This window comes from Oncorhynchus gorbuscha, linkage group LG04 (assembly GCF_021184085.1).
Source record: "Oncorhynchus gorbuscha isolate QuinsamMale2020 ecotype Even-year linkage group LG04, OgorEven_v1.0, whole genome shotgun sequence".
Lineage (NCBI taxonomy): Eukaryota > Metazoa > Chordata > Actinopteri > Salmoniformes > Salmonidae > Oncorhynchus > Oncorhynchus gorbuscha.
This window is the reverse complement of record NC_060176.1, coordinates 85,563,875-85,585,312: the sequence shown is the minus strand read 5'-3', so window position 1 is coordinate 85,585,312 and position 21,438 is coordinate 85,563,875. Positions and strand designations below refer to the sequence as shown.

At 42.0% G+C, this 21,438-nt stretch overlaps 1 protein-coding gene across 1 annotated transcript in view; it reads left to right on the top strand.

The window, feature by feature from the left end:
* LOC124034739 (mitogen-activated protein kinase 1) overlaps positions 1 to 21,438 on the top strand; it is a 102,472-nt gene that overhangs the window by 62,164 nt on the left and 18,870 nt on the right. The window contains exons 3-4 of the mRNA XM_046348247.1: positions 9,537 to 9,726; positions 11,283 to 11,399. Coding sequence (XP_046204203.1) covers positions 9,537 to 9,726; positions 11,283 to 11,399 — 307 coding nt within the window. The remainder of the gene's footprint in view (positions 1 to 9,536; positions 9,727 to 11,282; positions 11,400 to 21,438) is intronic.

The following is a 21,438-nucleotide window of genomic DNA, read 5'->3' as shown; positions in this document are numbered from 1 at the left end:
GAAATGTACAAGTCTGCTGTTAATGATAATGCAGAGGATTTTCCCAAGGTTGCTGTTGCCGCATATCCCACGGTAGTTATTAGGGTCAAATTTGTCTCCACTTTTGTGGATTGGGGTGATCAGTCCTTGGTTCCAAATATTGGGGAAGATGCCAGAGCCAAGGATGATGCTAGTTTTAGTATAGCCAAATGGAATTTGTGGTCTATATTTGATCATTTCATCAACACCACATGCCTTTTTGGGTTGTGGGGGTTTGTATTTTGTCCTGTAGTTCATCCAATGTAATTGGAGAATCCACTGGGTTCTGGTCGTCTTTAATAGTTTATTCTAAGATTTGTATTCGATCATATCAACTCAGCAAAAAAAACATCCTCTCACTGTCAATTAAGTTTATTTTCAGCAAATTTAACATGTGTAAATATTTAAGATTCAACAACTGAGACATAAACTGAACAAGTTCCACAGACATGTGACTAACAGAAATGGAATAATGTGTCCCTAAACAAAGGGGGGTCAAGATCAAACGTAACTGTCAGTATCTGGTGTGGCCACCAGCTGCATTAAGTACTGCAGTGTATCTCCTCATGGACTGCACCAGATTTGCCAGTTCTTGCTTTGAGATGTTACCCCGCTCTTCCACCAAGGCACATGCAAGTTCACGGACATTTCTGGGGGGAATGGCCCTAGCCCTCACCCTCTGATCCAACAGGTCCCAGACGTGCTCAATGGGATTGAGATCCGAGCTCTTCGCTGGCCATGGCAGAACACTGACATTTCTGTCTTGCAGAAAATCACAAACAGAACGAGCAGTATGGCTGGTGGCATTGTCATGCTGGATGAGCCTGCATGAAGGGTACCACATGAGGGAGGAGGATGTCTTCCCTGTAACGCACAGCGTGGAGATTGCCTGCAATGACAACAAGCTCAGTCCGATGATGCTGTGGCACACCTCCCCAGACCATGACGGACCCTCCTCCTCCAAATCGATCCCGCTCCAGAGTACAGGCCTCGGTGTAACGCTCATTCCTTCGACGATAAATGCGAGTCTGATGTCCCCTGATAAGACAAAACGTGACTCGTCAGTGAACTTTTTGCCAATCCTGTCTGCTCCTGCAACAGTGGGTTAGTGCCCATAGGTGCCGGTGATGTCTGGTGAGGACCTGCCTTACAACAGGCAACAACCCCTCAGTCCAGCCTAACTCATCCTATTGCGGACAGTCTGAGCACTGATGAAGGGATTGTGCGTTCCTGGTGTAACTCGGGCAGTTGTTGTTGCCATCCTGTACCTGTCCTGCAGGTGTGATGTTCAGATGTAAGGATCTTGTGCAGATGTTGTTACACGTGGTCTGCCACTGCGAGGATGATCAGTTGTCCGTCCTGTCTCCCTGTAGCGCTGTCTTAGGCGTCTCACAGTACGGACATTGCAATTTATTGCCCTGGCCACATCTGCAGTCCTCATGCCTCCTTGTAGCATGCCTAAGGCACGTTCACACAGATGAGCAGGGACCCTGGGCAGCTTTCTTTTTAATGTTTTTGAGTCAGTAGAAAGGCCTCTTTAGTGTCCTAAGTTTTCATAACTGTGACATTAATTGCCTACCGTCTGTAAGCTGTTAGTCTTAACGACCGTTCCACAGGTGCATGTTTATTAATTGTTTATGGTTCATTGAACAAGCATGAGAAACAGTGTTTAAACCCTTTACAATGAAGATCTGTGAAGTTCTTTGGATTTTTAGAAATTCCTTAAAAGACAAGGACATAAATATTTGCTGTTCTTTATTATAGAGCCAAAAAGATTGGAGAAGTGGTTTATCCATACATCTCTGTTTTGGATAGAGAACTCTTCATGTTGTTTATGTGTCTAGTTTTCCCAAAAGTGGTCTATTGATAATTCAATCACATTGAGCTTATTTCTGACCTGCTGTTCCTTCTTTTTCCGTATGTATTTCTGTATTGTTTTGGTGATTCACCATTGTGAAGGCGTAGACTCAGGTTTTCCGGGCCTCTGTTTTTTGTTGGACAGGTTCTCAATTTCTTTCAAAGGTTTTTGCATTCTTCATCAAATCATTTGTAATTTTTTAGATTTGATCGGGAAGCTGAGAGATCAAATATACTGTTTAGGTTTTCTACTGCCAAGTCTACACCTTCACTGTTACAGTGGAACGGTATGTCCAGGAAGTTGTCCTTAAGGGATTGAATTTGTTGTTGCTTAATAGTTTTTGGTAGGTGTCCACACTACTTTCCTTCCATCTATAGTGTTTCTTAATATTAATCAGTTCCTTTGGCTTTGATGCCTCATGGTTTAGTATTGCTCTGTTCTAGTAGACTGATGTTGCTGTGGTCTGATAGGGGTGTCAGTGGGCTGACTGTGGTCTGATAGGGGTGTCAGTGGGCTGACTGTGGTCTGATAGGGGTGTCAGTGGGCTGACTGTGGTCTGATAGGGGTGTCAGTGGGCTGACTGTGGTCTGATAGGGGTGTCAGTGGGCTGACTGTGGTCTGATAGGGGTGTCAGTGGGCTGACTGTGGTCTGATAGGGGTGTCAGTGGGCTGACTGTGGTCTGATAGGGGTGTCAGTGGGCTGACTGTGGTCTGATAGGGGTGTCAGTGGGCTGACTGTGGTCTGATAGGGGTGTCAGTGGGCTGACTGTGGTCTGATAGGGGTGTCAGTGGGCTGACTGTGGTCTGATAGGGGTGTCAGTGGGCTGACTGTGGTCTGATAGGGGTGTCAGTGGGCTGACTGTGGTCTGATAGGGGTGTCAGTGGGCTGACTGTGGTCTGATAGGGGTGTCAGTGGGCTGACTGTGGTCTGATAGGGGTGTCAGTGGGCTGACTGTGGTCTGATAGGGGTGTCAGTGGGCTGACTGTGGTCTGATAGGGGTGTCAGTGGGCTGACTGTGGTCTGATAGGGGTGTCAGTGGGCTGACTGTGGTCTGATAGGGGTGTCAGTGGGCTGACTGTGGTCTGATAGGGGTGTCAGTGGGCTGACTGTGGTCTGATAGGGGTGTCAGTGGGCTGACTGTGGTCTGATAGGGGTGTCAGTGGGCTGACTGTGGTCTGATAGGGGTGTCAGTGGGCTGACTGTGGTCTGATAGGGGTGTCAGTGGGCTGACTGTGGTCTGATAGGGGTGTCAGTGGGCTGACTGTGGTCTGATAGGGGTGTCAGTGGGCTGACTGTGGTCTGATAGGGGTGTCAGTGGGCTGACTGGGGTCTGATAGGGGTGTCAGTGGGCTGACTGGGGTCTGATAGGGGTGTCAGTGGGCTGACTGGGGTCTGATAGGGGTGTCAGTGGGCTGACTGGGGTCTGATAGGGGTGTCAGTGGGCTGACTGGGGTCTGATAGGGGTGTCAGTGGGCTGACTGGGGTCTGATAGGGGTGTCAGTGGGCTGACTGGGGTCTGATAGGGGTGTCAGTGGGCTGACTGGGGTCTGATAGGGGTGTCAGTGGGCTGACTGGGGTCTGATAGGGGTGTCAGTGGGCTGACTGGGGTCTGATAGGGGTGTCAGTGGGCTGACTGGGGTCTGATAGGGGTGTCAGTGGGCTGACTGGGGTCTGATAGGGGTGTCAGTGGGCTGACTGGGGTCTGATAGGGTGTCAGTGGGCTGACTGTGGTCTGATAGGGGTGTCAGTGGGCTGACTGTGGTCTGATAGGGGTGTCAGTGGGCTGACTGTGGTCTGATAGGGGTGTCAGTGGGCTGACTGTGGTCTGATAGGGGTGTCAGTGGGCTGACTGTGGTCTGATAGGGGTGTCAGTGGGCTGACTGTGGTCTGATAGGGGTGTCAGTGGGCTGACTGTGGTCTGATAGGGGTGTCAGTGGGCTGACTGTGGTCTGATAGGGGTGTCAGTGGGCTGACTGTGGTCTGATAGGGGTGTCAGTGGGCTGACTGTGGTCTGATAGGGGTGTCAGTGGGCTGACTGTGGTCTGATAGGGGTGTCAGTGGGCTGACTGTGGTCTGATAGGGGTGTCAGTGGGCTGACTGTGGTCTGATAGGGGTGTCAGTGGGCTGACTGTGGTCTGATAGGGGTGTCAGTGGGCTGACTGTGGTCTGATAGGGGTGTCAGTGGGCTGACTGTGGTCTGATAGGGGTGTCAGTGGGCTGACTGTGGTCTGATAGGGGTGTCAGTGGGCTGACTGTGGTCTGATAGGGGTGTCAGTGGGCTGACTGTGGTCTGATAGGGGTGTCAGTGGGCTGACTGTGGTCTGATAGGGGTGTCAGTGGGCTGACTGTGGTCTGATAGGGGTGTCAGTGGGCTGACTGTGGTCTGATAGGGGTGTCAGTGGGCTGACTGTGGTCTGATAGGGGTGTCAGTGGGCTGACTGTGGTCTGATAGGGGTGTCAGTGGGCTGACTGTGGTCTGATAGGGGTGTCAGTGGGCTGACTGTGGTCTGATAGGGGTGTCAGTGGGCTGACTGTGGTCTGATAGGGGTGTCAGTGGGCTGACTGTGGTCTGATAGGGGTGTCAGTGGGCTGACTGTGGTCTGATAGGGGTGTCAGTGGGCTGACTGTGGTCTGATAGGGGTGTCAGTGGGCTGACTGTGGTCTGATAGGGGTGTCAGTGGGCTGACTGTGGTCTGATAGGGGTGTCAGTGGGCTGACTGTGGTCTGATAGGGGTGTCAGTGGGCTGACTGTGGTCTGATAGGGGTGTCAGTGGGCTGACTGTGGTCTGATAGGGGTGTCAGTGGGCTGACTGTGGTCTGATAGGGGTGTCAGTGGGCTGACTGTGGTCTGATAGGGGTGTCAGTGGGCTGACTGTGGTCTGATAGGGGTGTCAGTGGGCTGACTGTGGTCTGATAGGGGTGTCAGTGGGCTGACTGTGGTCTGATAGGGGTGTCAGTGGGCTGACTGTGGTCTGATAGGGGTGTCAGTGGGCTGACTGTGATCTGATAGGGGTGTCAGTGGGCTGACTGTGATCTGATAGGGGTGTCAGTGGGCTGACTGTGGTCTGATAGGGGTGTCAGTGGGCTGACTGTGGTCTGATAGGGGTGTCAGTGGGCTGACTGTGGTCTGATAGGGGTGTCAGTGGGCTGACTGTGGTCTGATAGGGGTGTCAGTGGGCTGACTGTGGTCTGATAGGGGTGTCAGTGGGCTGGCTGTGGTCTGATAGGGGTGTCAGTGGGCTGGCTGTGGTCTGATAGGGGTGTCAGTGGGCTGACTGTGGTCTGATAGGGGTGTCAGTGGGCTGGCTGTGGTCTGATAGGTGTGTCAGTGGGCTGGCTGTGGTCTGATAGGGGTGTCAGTGGTCTGACTGTGGTCTGATAGGTGTGTCAGTGGGCTGACTGTGATCTGATAGGTGTGTCAGTGGGCTGACTGTGGTCTGATAGGGGTGTCAGTGGGCTGACTGTGAACGCTCTGAGAGACTCTCGTTTGAGGTCAGTGATAAAGTAGTCTACAGTACTACTGCCAAGAGATGAGCTATAGGTATTACCTACCGTAGGAGTCCCCTCGAAGCCTACCATTAACTATGTACATACCCAGCGTGCGACAGGAGTTGTGACTCAATTTTGTTAGTTATGATGTCGTAGTTGTGCCTAGGGAGGCATATGGGGGAGGGAATGCTGTCACCTCCAGGCAGGTGTTTGTCCCCCTGTGTGCTGAGGGTGTCAGGTTCTTGTCCGGTTCTGGCATTTAGGTAGCTACAGAGAAGTACATGTCCCTGGGCCTGTAAATTATTGATTTCCCCCTCCAGGATGGAGAGGCTGTCTTCATTAACCTCTTCCTTTTTTACAAAAATATTATTTTTGTAGGCGAAATAACTCCGTTTGTTCTTCACGTTTGGCTACTACAACACCAAAAAATATTCCAAATTAGCTCCATAATATCGACAGAAACTTGGCAAACGTTGTTTATAATCAATCCTCAAGGTGTTTTTCAAATATCTATTTGATAATATATCCACCGGGACTCGTGGCTACTTAGTAGGATAGAGAGAAAAAATGGCCGCATTTGTCCCTTAGGCACAAAACACTCTCAGAGACTCCAGCTGACCACTGACGCAATGTTGACGTTCAGGCTCGTTTTTCAAAATAAAAGCCTGAAACCATGTATTGTGACACTAGACACATTAGGGAAGCCATAGAAAAAGGAATCTGGTTGATATCTTATTCACTGCTCAATAGGGACGCATAGGAACGCAGAGCCTTCTAAATAAGAGTCCCTTCCTGTTGGATTTTTCTCCGGCTTTCGCCTGCAATATCAGTTATACTCACAGACAGTATTTTTACAGTTTTGGAAACTTTATAGTGTTTTCTATCCTAAGCTGTCAATTATATGCATATTCTAGCATCTTGTCCTGACAAAATAGCTGTTTATTTTGGGGGTGTTATTTTTCCAAAAATGAAAATACTGCCCCCTAGATTCAAAAGGTTATTAAAGTATGGGGATTCTAGTGCGGGGATATAGGTAGCACTCAGGATAACATTTTTCTCTGTTAGATCATTTCCTTGTTCATTTCTAGACAAATGTCAAATGTCCCTGTTTTGACTAATTTAGTAGATTGAGATCTATACCATATTAGCACACTTGGGTGATGGGACTACCAGCTCTCTGTAACCTAGAAGACAACCAGTGGGTCCATCTCCTCTATACCACCCACCTGGTAGTGTGGTGGATGGGACTACCAGCTCTCTGTAACCTAGAGGACAACCAGGACAACCAGTGGGTCCAGTGGGTCCTCTCTATACCACCCACCTGGTAGTGTGGTGGATGGGACTACCAGCTCTCTGTAACCTAGAAGACAACCAGTGGGTCCATCTCCTCTATACCACCCACCTGGTAGTGTGGTGGATGGGACTACCAGCTCTCTGTAACCTAGAGGACAACCAGTGGGTCCATCTCTATACCACCCACCTGGTAGTGTGGTGGATGGGACTACCAGCTCTCTGTAACCTAGAGGACAACCAGTGGGTCCATCTCCTCTATACCACCCACCTGGTAGTGTGGTGGATGGGACTACCAGCTCTCTGTAACCTAGAGGACAACCAGTGGGTCCATCTCCTCTACACCACCCACCTGGTAGTGTGGTGGATGGGACTACCAGCTCTCTGTAACCTAGAGGACAACCAGTGGGTCCATCTCCTCTATACCACCCACCTGGTAGTGTGGTGGATGGGACTACCAGCTCTCTGTAACCTAGAGGACAACCAGTGGGTCTCTGTAATGAATACAACAGGTGTAGTAGACCTTACAGTGAAATGCTGAATACAACAGGTGTAGGTAGACCTTACAGTGAAATGCTGAATACACCAGGTGTAGTAGACCTTACAGTGAAATGCTGAATACACCAGGTGTAGTAGACCTTACAGTGCAATGCCGAATACAACAGGTGTAGTAGACCTCACAGTGAAATGCTGAATACAACAGGTGTAGTAGACCTCACAGTGAAATGCTGAATACAACAGGTGTAGTAGACCTCACAGTGAAATGCTGAATACAACAGGTGTAGTAGACCTCACAGTGAAATGCTGAATACAACAGGTGTAGTAGACCTCACAGTGAAATGCTGAATACAACAGGTGTAGTAGACCTCACAGTGAAATGCTGAATACAACAGGTGTAGTAGACCTCACAGTGAAATGCTGAATACAACAGGTGTAGTAGACCTCACAGTGAAATGCTGAATACAACAGGTGTAGTAGACCTCACAGTGAAATGCTGAATACAACAGGTGTAGTAGACCTTACAGTGAAATGCTGAATACAACAGGTGTAGTAGACCTTACAGTGAAATGCTGAATACAACAGGTGTAGTAGACCTCACAGTGAAATGCTGAATACAACAGGTGTAGTAGACCTCACAGTGAAATGCTGAATACAACAGGTGTAGTAGACCTTACAGTGAAATGCTGGATACAACAGGTGTAGTAGACCTTACAGTGAAATGCTGAATACAACAGGTGTAGTAGACCTTACAGTGAAATACTGAATACAACAGGTGTAGTAGACCTTACAGTGAAATGCTGAATACAACAGGTGTAGTAGACCTTACAGTGAAATACTGAATACAACAGGTGTAGTAGACCTTACAGTGAAATGCTGAATACAACAGGTGTAGTAGACCTTACAGTGAAATGCTGAATACAACAGGTGTAGTAGACCTTGCAGTGAAATACTGAATACAACAGGTGTAGTAGACCTTACAGTGAAATGCTGAATACAACAGGTATAGTAGACCTCACAGTGAAATGCTGAATACAACAGGTGTAGTAGACCTTACAGTGAAATGCTGAATACATCAGGTGTAGTAGACCTCACAATGAAATGCTGAATATTACAGGCTCTAACCAATAGTGCAATTTTTTAAATATATTTTTTATTTATTTTATTATTTATTTTTTTTAAGTACAAAAAATGGTGTTAGCTGAACAATAGGTAAGTAAAGAAATAAAAATAACTGTAAAAAGACAGTGAAACATAACAGAAGAGGGGCTGTGTACAGGCACCGGTTAGTTGGGCTAATTAAGGTAATATGTACATGAATGTATAGTTAAAGTGACTATGATGAAACAGAAAATAGAGCAGCAGTGTAAATGAGGGGTTTCGGGGAGGGGGGGGCACACAATGCAAATAGTCCGGGTAACCATTTGATTACCTGTTCAGGAGTCTTATGGCTTGGGGGTAAAAGCTGTTGAGAAGCCTTTTGGACCTAGACTTGGCGCCCCGGTACCGCTTGCCGTGCGGTAGCAGAGAGAACGGTCTATGACGGGAGGCTGGGGTCTTTTGACAATTTTCAGGGCCTTCCTCTGACACCGCCTGGCAGGAAGCTTGGCCCCAAGGATGTGATGTACTGGGCCATACACACTACCCTCTGTAGTGACTTGCAGTCAAGAGGCCGAGCAGTTGCCATACCAGGCAGTGATGTAACCAGTCAGGATGCTCTCGATGTTGCAGCTGTAGAACCTTTTTGAGGATCTCAGAACCCATGCCAAATCTTTTTAGTTTCCTGAGGGGGAATAGGCTTTGTTGTGCCCTCTTCACAACTGCCTTGGTGTGTTTCTAGTTTGTTGGTCATGTGTACGCCAAGGAACTTGAAGCTCTCAACCTGCTCTACTGAAGCCCCGTCAATGAGAATGGGGACGTGCTCGGTGCTCCTTTTCCTGTAGTCCACAATCATCTACTTAGTCTTGGTTACGTTGAGGGATAGGTTGTTATTCTGGCACCACCCGGCCAGGTCTCTGACCTCCTCCCTATAGTTTGTCTAGTCGTTGTTGGTTATCAGGCCTACCACTGTTGTGTTGTCCGCAAACTTAAAGATGGTGTTGAAGTTGTGCCTGGCCATGCAGTCCGTCTCCTCTATACCATGTTTTTTGTAGAATTAAAAAAAATTTTTTTGGTGAAGTCAAGTTTCCTGCTCATTAGTTCAAAGGCAGATGACCTCAAGCCATCTGCCTAGGATGAGATAGTGAAGACGTTGTTTCATAAAGTGTTAGTCGTGTGGTTTGGGCAGAGCCTACTGAGATCTCTCTCTTTCTCCCCACCAACACAGCAGCAGTGTGATGAACAGCCCCAGTCGAGTTTGTCCCTTAACCCTCTGTTATCCAGCTACATCGTGCAGGACCTGATGGAGACAGATCTGTATAAGCTGCTGAAGACCCAGCACCTGAGCAACGATCACATCTGTTACTTCCTGTACCAGATCCTGAGAGGTCTGAAGTACATCCACTCAGCTAACGTCCTGCACCGTGATCTCAAACCCTCCAACCTGCTGCTCAATACCACCTGTGATCTAAAGGTACAGAACCCTGAGCTTTGATCCCTGCCCCTCATCCCCTAATGTACTGCACTGTGGGACAGAGAAAATTGTGCAGTTTTATAGAAAATTTCCTTAGATTATAAAAAATATATATATTTTTTATGCCTACTGCTCATTATCATCTGTTATCTAGAGGTACAGAACCCTGACCCTAATGTCCTGCACCGAGGCCTAAACCTACTGCTCATTATCATCTGTTATCTAGAGGTACAGAACCCTGACCCTAATGTCCTGCACCGAGGCCTAAACCTACTGCTCATTATCATCTGTTATCTAGAGGTACAGAACCCTGACCCTAATGTCCTGCACCGAGGCCTAAACCTACTGCTCATTATCATCTGTTATCTAGAGGTACAGAACCCTGACCCTAATGTCCTGCACCGAGGCCTAAACCTACTGCTCATTATCATCTGTTATCTAGAGGTACAGAACCCTGACCCTAATGTCCTGCACCGAGGCCTAAACCTACTGCTCATTATCATCTGTTATCTAGAGGTACAGCACCCTGACCCTAATGTCCTGCACCGAGGCCTAAACCTACTGCTCATTATCATCTGTTATCTAGAGGTACAGAACCCTGACCCTAATGTCCTGCACCGAGGCCTAAACCTACTGCTCATTATCATCTGTTATCTAGACGTACAGAACCCTGACCCTAATGTCCTGCACCGAGGCCTAAACCTACTGCTCATTATCATCTGTTATCTAGAGGTACAGCACCCTGACCCTAATGTCCTGCACCGAGGCCTAAACCTACTGCTCATTATCATCTGTTATCTAGAGGTACAGAACCCTGACCCTAATGTCCTGCACCGAGGCCTAAACCTACTGCTCATTATCATCTGTTATCTAGAGGTACAGAACCCTGACCCTAATGTCCTGCACCGAGGCCTAAACCTACTGCTCATTATCATCTGTTATCTAGAGGTACAGAACCCTGACCCTAATGTCCTGCACCGAGGCCTAAACCTACTGCTCATTATCATCTGTTATCTAGACGTACAGAACCCTGACCCTAATGTCCTGCACCGAGGCCTAAACCTACTGCTCATTATCATCTGTTATCTAGAGGTACAGAACCCTGACCCTAATGTCCTGCACCGAGGCCTAAACCTACTGCTCATTATCATCTGTTATCTAGAGGTACAGAACCCTGACCCTAATGTCCTGCACCGAGGCCTAAACCTACTGCTCATTATCATCTGTTATCTAGAGGTACAGAACCCTGACCCTAATGTCCTGCACCGAGGCCTAAACCTACTGCTCATTATCATCTGTTATCTAGAGGTACAGAACCCTGACCCTAATGTCCTGCACCGAGGCCTAAACCTACTGCTCATTATCATCTGTTATCTAGAGGTACAGAACCCTGACCCTAATGTCCTGCACCGAGGCCTAAACCTACTGCTCATTATCATCTGCGACCTCCAGTTGGTGGATTGATTTTTACAAATTAGCACCAGGTCCACCCACTCATCTCTCTCTCTACCCTCTCTCCTCCCTTCTGTCTTTTCTAAACTCCTCCCCCTCCTTAGATCTGTGACTTTGGTCTTGCACGTGTGGCTGACCCAGACCATGACCACACGGGCTTCCTGACAGAATACGTTGCGACTCGTTGGTACCGTGCGCCTGAGATCATGCTCAACTCAAAGGTGAAATGCAACAGCTCAATACACCACACCACTACACTACACCAACCCATATTAGTCTACAATACACCACTACAACAACCCATATTAGTCTACAATACACCACACCACTACAACAACCCATATTAGTCTACAATACACCACTACAACAACCCATATTAGTCTACATTACACCACTACAACAACCCATATTAGTCTACAATACACCACTACAACAACACATATTAGTCTACAATACACCACTACAACAACACATATTAGTCTACAATACACCACTACAACAACCCATATTAGTCTACAATACACCACTATAACAACACATATCAGTCTACATTACACCACTACAACAACCCATATTAGTCTACATTACACCACTACAACAACCCATATTAGTCTACAATACACCACTACACTACAACAACCCATATTAGTCTACAATACTACACTTCAACAACCCATATTAGTCTAAAATACTACACTTCAACAACCCATATTAATCTACAATACACCACTACAACAACCCATATTAGTCTACAATACACCACTACAACAACCCATATTAGTCTACATTACACCACTACAACAACCCATATTAGTCTACATTACACCACTACAACAACCCATATTAGTCTACAATACACCACTACACTACAACAACCCATATTAGTCTACAATACTACACTTCAACAACCCATATTAGTCTAAAATACTACACTTCAACAACCCATATTAATCTACAATACACCACTACAACAACCCATATTAGTCTACAATACACCACTACAACAACCCATATTAGTCTACAATACACCACTACAACAACCCATATTAGTCTACATTACACCACTACAACAACCCATATTAGTCTACATTACACCACTACAACAACCCATATTAGTCTACAATACTACACTACAACAACCCATATTAGTCTACAATACTACACTTCAACAACCCATATTAGTCTACATTACACCACCACACTACAACATATTAGTCTACAATACACCACTACACTACAACATATTAGTCTACATTACACCACTACACTACAACAACCCATATTAGTCTACAATACACCACTACAACAACCCATATTAGTCTACAATACACCACTACACTACAACAACCCATATTAGTCTACAATACACCACTACAACAACCCATATTAGTCTACAATACACCACTACACTACAACAGCCCATATTAGTCTACAATACACCACTACACTATAACAACCCATATTAGTCTACAATACACCACTACAACAACCCATATTAGTCTACATTACACCACTACACTACAACAACCCATATTAGTCTACAATACTACACTTCAACAACCCATATTAGTCTACAATACTACACTTCAACAACCCATATTAATCTACAATACACCACTACAACAACCCATATTAGTCTACAATACACCACTACAACAACCCATATTAGTCTACATTACACCACTACAACAACCCATATTAGTCTACAATACACCACTACACTACAACAGCCCATATTAGTCTACAATACACCACTACACTACAACAGCCCATATTAGTCTACAATACTACACTTCAACAACCCATATTAGTCTACATTACACCACTACACTACAACATATTAGTCTACAATACACCACTACACTACAACATATTAGTCTACAATACACCACTACACTACAACATATTAGTCTACATTACACCACTACACTACAACAACCCATATTAGTCTACAATACTACACTTCAACAACCCATATTAGTCTACAATACTACACTTCAACAACCCATATTAGTCTACAATACACCACTACAACAACCCATATTAGTCTACAATACTACACTTCAACAACCCATATTAGTCTACATTACACCACTACACTACAACATATTAGTCTACAATACACCACTACACTACAACATATTAGTCTACATTACACCACTACACTACAACAACCCATATTAGTCTACAATACACCACTACAACAACCCATATTAGTCTACAATACACCACTACAACAACCCATATTAGTCTACAATACACCACTACACTACAACATATTAGTCTACAATACACCACTACACTACAATATATTAGTCTACATTACACCACTACACTACAACAACCCATATTAGTCTACAATACACCACTACAACAACCCATATTAGTCTACAATACACCACTACAACAACACATATTAGTCTACAATACTACACTACAACAACCCATATTAGTCTACAATACTACACTACAACAACCCATATTAGTCTACAATACTACACTTCAACAACCCATATTAGTCTACATTACACCACTACACTACAACAGCCCATATTAGTCTACAATACTACACTTCAACAACCCATATTAGTCTACAATACTACACTTCAACAACCCATATTAGTCTACAATACACCACTACAACAACCCATATTAGTCTACAATACTACACTTCAACAACCCATATTAGTCTACAATACACCACTACAACAACCCATATTAGTCTACAATACTACACTTCAACAACCCATATTAGTCTACATTACACCACTACACTACAACATATTAGTCTACAATACACCACTACACTACAACATATTAGTCTACAATACACCACTACACTACAACATATTAGTCTACATTACACCACTACACTACAACAACCCATATTAGTCTACAATACACCACTATAACAGCACATATTAGTCTACATTACACCACTATAACAACACATATTAGTCTACAATACACCACTACAACAACACATATTAGTCTACAATACACCACTACAACAACACATATTAGTCTACAATACACCACTACAACAACACATATTAGTCTACAATACACCACTACAACAACCCATATTAGTCTACAATACACCACTACAACAACCCATATTAGTCTACATTACACCACTACAACAACCCATATTAGTCTACATTACACCACTACAACAACCCATATTAGTCTACATTACACCACTACACTACAACAACCCATATTAGTCTACAATACTACACTTCAACAACCCATATTAGTCTACAATACTACACTTCAACAACCCATATTAATCTACAATACACCACTACAACAACTCATATTAGTCTACAATACACCACTACAACAACCCATATTAGTCTACATTACACCACTACAACAACCCATATTAGTCTACATTACACCACTACAACAACCCATATTAGTCTACAATACACCACTACACTACAACAGCCCATATTAGTCTACAATACTACACTTCAACAACCCATATTAGTCTACAATACTACACTTCAACAACCCATATTAGTCTACAATACACCACTACAACAACCCATATTAGTCTACAATACTACACTTCAACAACCCATATTAGTCTACATTACACCACTACACTACAACATATTAGTCTACAATACACCACTACACTACAACATATTAGTCTACAATACACCACTACACTACAACATATTAGTCTACATTACACCACTACACTACAACAACCCATATTAGTCTACAATACACCACTACAACAACCCATATTAGTCTACAATACACCACTACAACAACCCATATTAGTCTACAATACACCACTACACTACAACATATTAGTCTACAATACACCACTACACTACAACATATTAGTCTACATTACACCACTACACTACAACAACCCATATTAGTCTACAATACACCACTACAACAACCCATATTAGTCTACAATACACCACTACAACAACCCATATTAGTCTACATTACACCACTACAACAACCCATATTAGTCTACATTACACCACTACAACAACCCATATTAGTCTACATTACACCACTACACTACAACAACCCATATTAGTCTACAATACTACACTTCAACAACCCATATTAGTCTACAATACTACACTTCAACAACCCATATTAATCTACAATACACCACTACAACAACTCATATTAGTCTACAATACACCACTACAACAACCCATATTAGTCTACATTACACCACTACAACAACCCATATTAGTCTACATTACACCACTACAACAACCCATATTAGTCTACAATACACCACTACACTACAACAGCCCATATTAGTCTACAATACACCACTACAACAACCCATATTAGTCTACAATACTACACTTCAACAACCCATATTAGTCTACAATACTACACTTCAACAACCCATATTAGTCTACATTACACCACCACACTACAACATATTAGTCTACAATACACCACTACACTACAACATATTAGTCTACATTACACCACTACACTACAACAACCCATATTAGTCTACAATACACCACTACAACAACCCATATTAGTCTACAATACACCACTACACTACAAAAACCCATATTAGTCTACAATACACCACTATAACAACCCATATTAGTCTACAATACACCACTACACTACAACAGCCCATATTAGTCTACAATACACCACTACACTATAACAACCCATATTAGTCTACAATACACCACTACAACAACCCATATTAGTCTACATTACACCACTACACTACAACAACCCATATTAGTCTACAATACTACACTTCAACAACCCATATTAGTCTACAATACTACACTTCAACAACCCATATTAATCTACAATACACCACTACAACAACCCATATTAGTCTACAATACACCACTACAACAACCCATATTAGTCTACATTACACCACTACAACAACCCATATTAGTCTACAATACACCACTACACTACAACAGCCCATATTAGTCTACAATACACCACTACACTACAACAGCCCATATTAGTCTACAATACTACACTTCAACAACCCATATTAGTCTACATTACACCACTACACTACAACATATTAGTCTACAATACACCACTACACTACAACATATTAGTCTACAATACACCACTACACTACAACATATTAGTCTACATTACACCACTACACTACAACAACCCATATTAGTCTACAATCAACAACCCATATTACTACACTACACTTCAACAACCCATATTAGTCTACATACACACTACACTACAACAACCCATTATTAGTCCACTACAACAACATATACTACACTTCAACAACCCATATTAGTCTACATTACACCACTACACTACAACATATTAGTCTACAATACAACTACACTACAACATATTAGTACACTACAACAACATATTAGTCTACAATACACCACTACAACAACCCATATTAGTCTACAATACACCACTACAACAACCCATATTAGTCTACAATACACCACTACACTACAACATATTAGTCTACAATACACCACTACACTACAACATATTAGTCTACATTACACCACTACACTACAACAACCCATATTAGTCTACAATACACCACTACAACAACCCATATTAGTCTACAATACTACACTACAACAACCCATATTAGTCTACAATACTACACTTCAACAACCCATATTAGTCTACATTACACCACTACACTACAACAGCCCATATTAGTCTACAATACTACACTTCAACAACCCATATTAGTCTACAATACACCACTACAACAACCCATATTAGTCTACAATACTACACTTCAACAACTCATATTAGTCTACAATACACCACTACAACAACCCATATTAGTCTACAATACTACACTTCAACAACCCATATTAGTCTACATTACACCACTACACTACAACATATTAGTCTACAATACACCACTACACTACAACATATTAGTCTACAATACACCACTACACTACAACATATTAGTCTACATTACACCACTACACTACAACAACCCATATTAGTCTACAATACACCACTATAACAGCACATATTAGTCTACATTACACCACTATAACAACACATATTAGTCTACAATACACCACTACAACAACACATATTAGTCTACAATACACCACTACAACAACACATATTAGTCTACAATACACCACTACAACAACACATATTAGTCTACAATACACCACTACAACAACCCATATTAGTCTACAATACACCACTACAACAACCCATATTAGTCTACATTACACCACTACAACAACCCATATTAGTCTACATTACACCACTACAACAACCCATATTAGTCTACATTACACCACTACAACAACCCATATTAGTCTACATTACACCACTACAACAACCCATATTAGTCTACATTACACCACTACACAACAACCCATATTAGTCTACACAACCTTCACAATACTACAACAACATATTAGTCTACAACCCATATTAGTCTACAATACTACACTTCAACAACCCATATTAATCTACAATACACCACTACAACAACTCATATTAGTCTACAATACACCACTACAACAACCCATATTAGTCTACATTACACCACTACAACAACCCATATTAGTCTACATTACACACAACAACCCATATTAGTCTACAATACACCACTACACTACAACAGCCCATATTAGTCTACAATACACCACTACACTACAACAACCCATATTAGTCTACAATACACCACTACAACAACCCATATTAGTCTACAATACACCACTACACTACAACAGCCCATATTAGTCTACAATACACCACTACACTATAACAACCCATATTAGTCTACAATACACCACTACAACAACCCATATTAGTCTACATTACACCACTACACTACAACAACCCATATTAGTCTACAATACTACACTTCAACAACCCATATTAGTCTACAATACTACACTTCAACAACCCATATTAATCTACAATACACCACTACAACATATTAGTCTACAATACACCACTACAACAACCCATATTAGTCTACATTTACAACAACACCACCACTACACTACAACAACCCATATTAGTCTACATTACACCACTACACTACAAACATATTAGTCTACAATACACCACTACACTACAACATATTAGTCTACATTACACCACTACACTACAACAACCCATATTAGTCTACAATACTACACTACAACAACCCATATTAGTCTACAATACTACACTTCAACAACCCATATTAGTCTACAATACACCACTACAACAACCCATATTAGTCTACAATACTACACTTCAACAACCCATATTAGTCTACATTACACCACTACAACAACATATTAGTCTACAATACACCACTACAACAACATATTAGTCTACATTACACCACTACACTACCCATATTAGTCTACAATACACCACTACAACAACATATTAGTCTACATTACATACTACACTACAACAACCCATATTAGTCTACAATACACCACTACAACAACATATTAGTCTACAATACACCACTACAACAACCCATATTAGTCTACATTACACCACTACACTACTAACCCATATTAGTCTACAATACACCACTACAACAACATACACCACTACAACAACCCATATTAGTCTACAATACTACACTACAACAACATATTAGTCTACAATACTACACTTCAACAACCCATATTACTACACCACTACACTACAACAACCCATATTAGTCTACAATACTACACTTCAACAACCCATATTAGTCTACAATACACACTTCAACAACCCATATTAGTCTACAATACACCACTACAACAACCCATATTAGTCTACAATACTACACTTCAACAACCCATATTAGTCTACAATACACCACTACAACAACCCATATTAGTCTACAATACACACTTCAACAACCCATATTAGTCACTACACCACTAACCAACATATTAGTCTACTACACACACATACAACATATTAGTCACTACACCACTACACTACAACATATTAGTCTACTACACACTACACTACAACATATTAGTCTACAATACACCACTTCAACAACATATTAGTCTACAATACTACACTTCAACAACCCATATTAGTCTACAATACTACACTTCAACAACCCATATTAGTCTACAATACTACACTTCAACAACCCATATTAGTCTACAATACTACACTTCAACAACCCATATTAGTCTACATTACTACCACTACACTACAACATATTAGTCTACAATACACCACTACACTACAACATATTAGTCTACATTACACCACTACACTACAACAACTACACTACAACATATTAGTCTACATTACACCACTACACTACAACAACCCATATTACCACTACACTACAACAACCCATATTAGTCAATACACACTACAACAACTACACTTCAACAACCCATATTAGTCTACAATACACCACTACAACAACCCATATTAGTCTACAATACTACACTACAACAACCAACATATTAGTCTACATTACACCACTACACTACAACAACCCATATTAGTCTACAACACTACACTTCAACAACTACACTACAACAACAACCCATATTAGTCTACAATACACCACTACAACACTCTACAACATATTAGTCTACATTACACCACTACACTACAACAACCCATATTAGTCTACATTAACCACTACACTTCAACAACCCATATTAGTCATTACACCACTACACTACAACATATTAGTCTCAACAACCCATATTAGTCTACAATACACCACTACAACAACCCATATTAGTCTACAATACTACACTTCAACAACCCATATTAGTCTACAATACACCACTACAACAACCCATATTAGTCTACAATACACCACTACAACAACCCATATTAGTCTACAATATTACACTTCAACAACTACAATACACCATACAACAACCCATATTAGTCTACATTACACCACTACATTACAACATATTAGTCTACAATACACCACTACACTACAACATATTAGTCTACAATACACCACTACACTACAACATATTAGTCTACATTACACCACTACACTACAACAACCCATATTAGTCTACAATACTACACTTCAACAACCCATATTAGTCTACAATACTACACTTCAACAACCCATATTAGTCTACAATACACCACTACAACAACCCATATTAGTCTACAATACTACACTTCAACAACCCATATTAGTCTACATTACACCACTACACTACAACATATTAGTCTACAATACACCACTACACTACAACATATTAGTCTACACATTACACCACTACACTACAACAACCCATATTAGTCTACATTACACCACTACACTACAACAACATATTAGTCTACAATACACCACTACACTACAACATATTAGTCTACATTACACCACTACACTACAACAACCCATATTAGTCTACAATACACCACTACAACAACCCATATTAGTCTACAATACACCACTACAACAACCCATATTAGTCTACAATACACCACTACACTACAACATATTAGTCTACAATACACCACTACACTACAACATATTAGTCTACATTACACCACTACACTACAACAACCCATATTAGTCTACAATACACCACTACAACAACCCATATTAGTCTACAATACACCACTACAACAACCCATATTAGTCTACAATACTACACTTCAACAACTCATATTAGTCTACAATACACCACTACAACAACCCATATTAGTCTACAATACTACACTTCAACAACCCATATTAGTCTACATTACACCACTACACTACAACATATTAGTCTACAATACACCACTACACTACAACATATTAGTCTACAATACACCACTACACTACAACATATTAGTCTACATTACACCACTACACTACAACAACCCATATTAGTCTACAATACACCACTATAACAACAACACATATTAGTCTCATTACACACTATACACATATTAGTCACTATAACAACACATATTAGTCTACAATACACCACTACAACAACACATATTAGTCTACAATACACCACTACAACAACACATATTAGTCTACAATACACCACTACAACAACACATATTAGTCTACAATACACCACTACAACAACCCATATTAGTCTACAATACACCACTACAACAACCCATATTAGTCTACAATACACCACTACAACAACCCATATTAGTCTACATTACACCACTACAACAACCCATATTAGTCTACATTACACCACTACAACAACCCATATTAGTCTACATTACACCACTACAACAACCCATATTAGTCTACATTACACCACTACACTACAACAACCCATATTA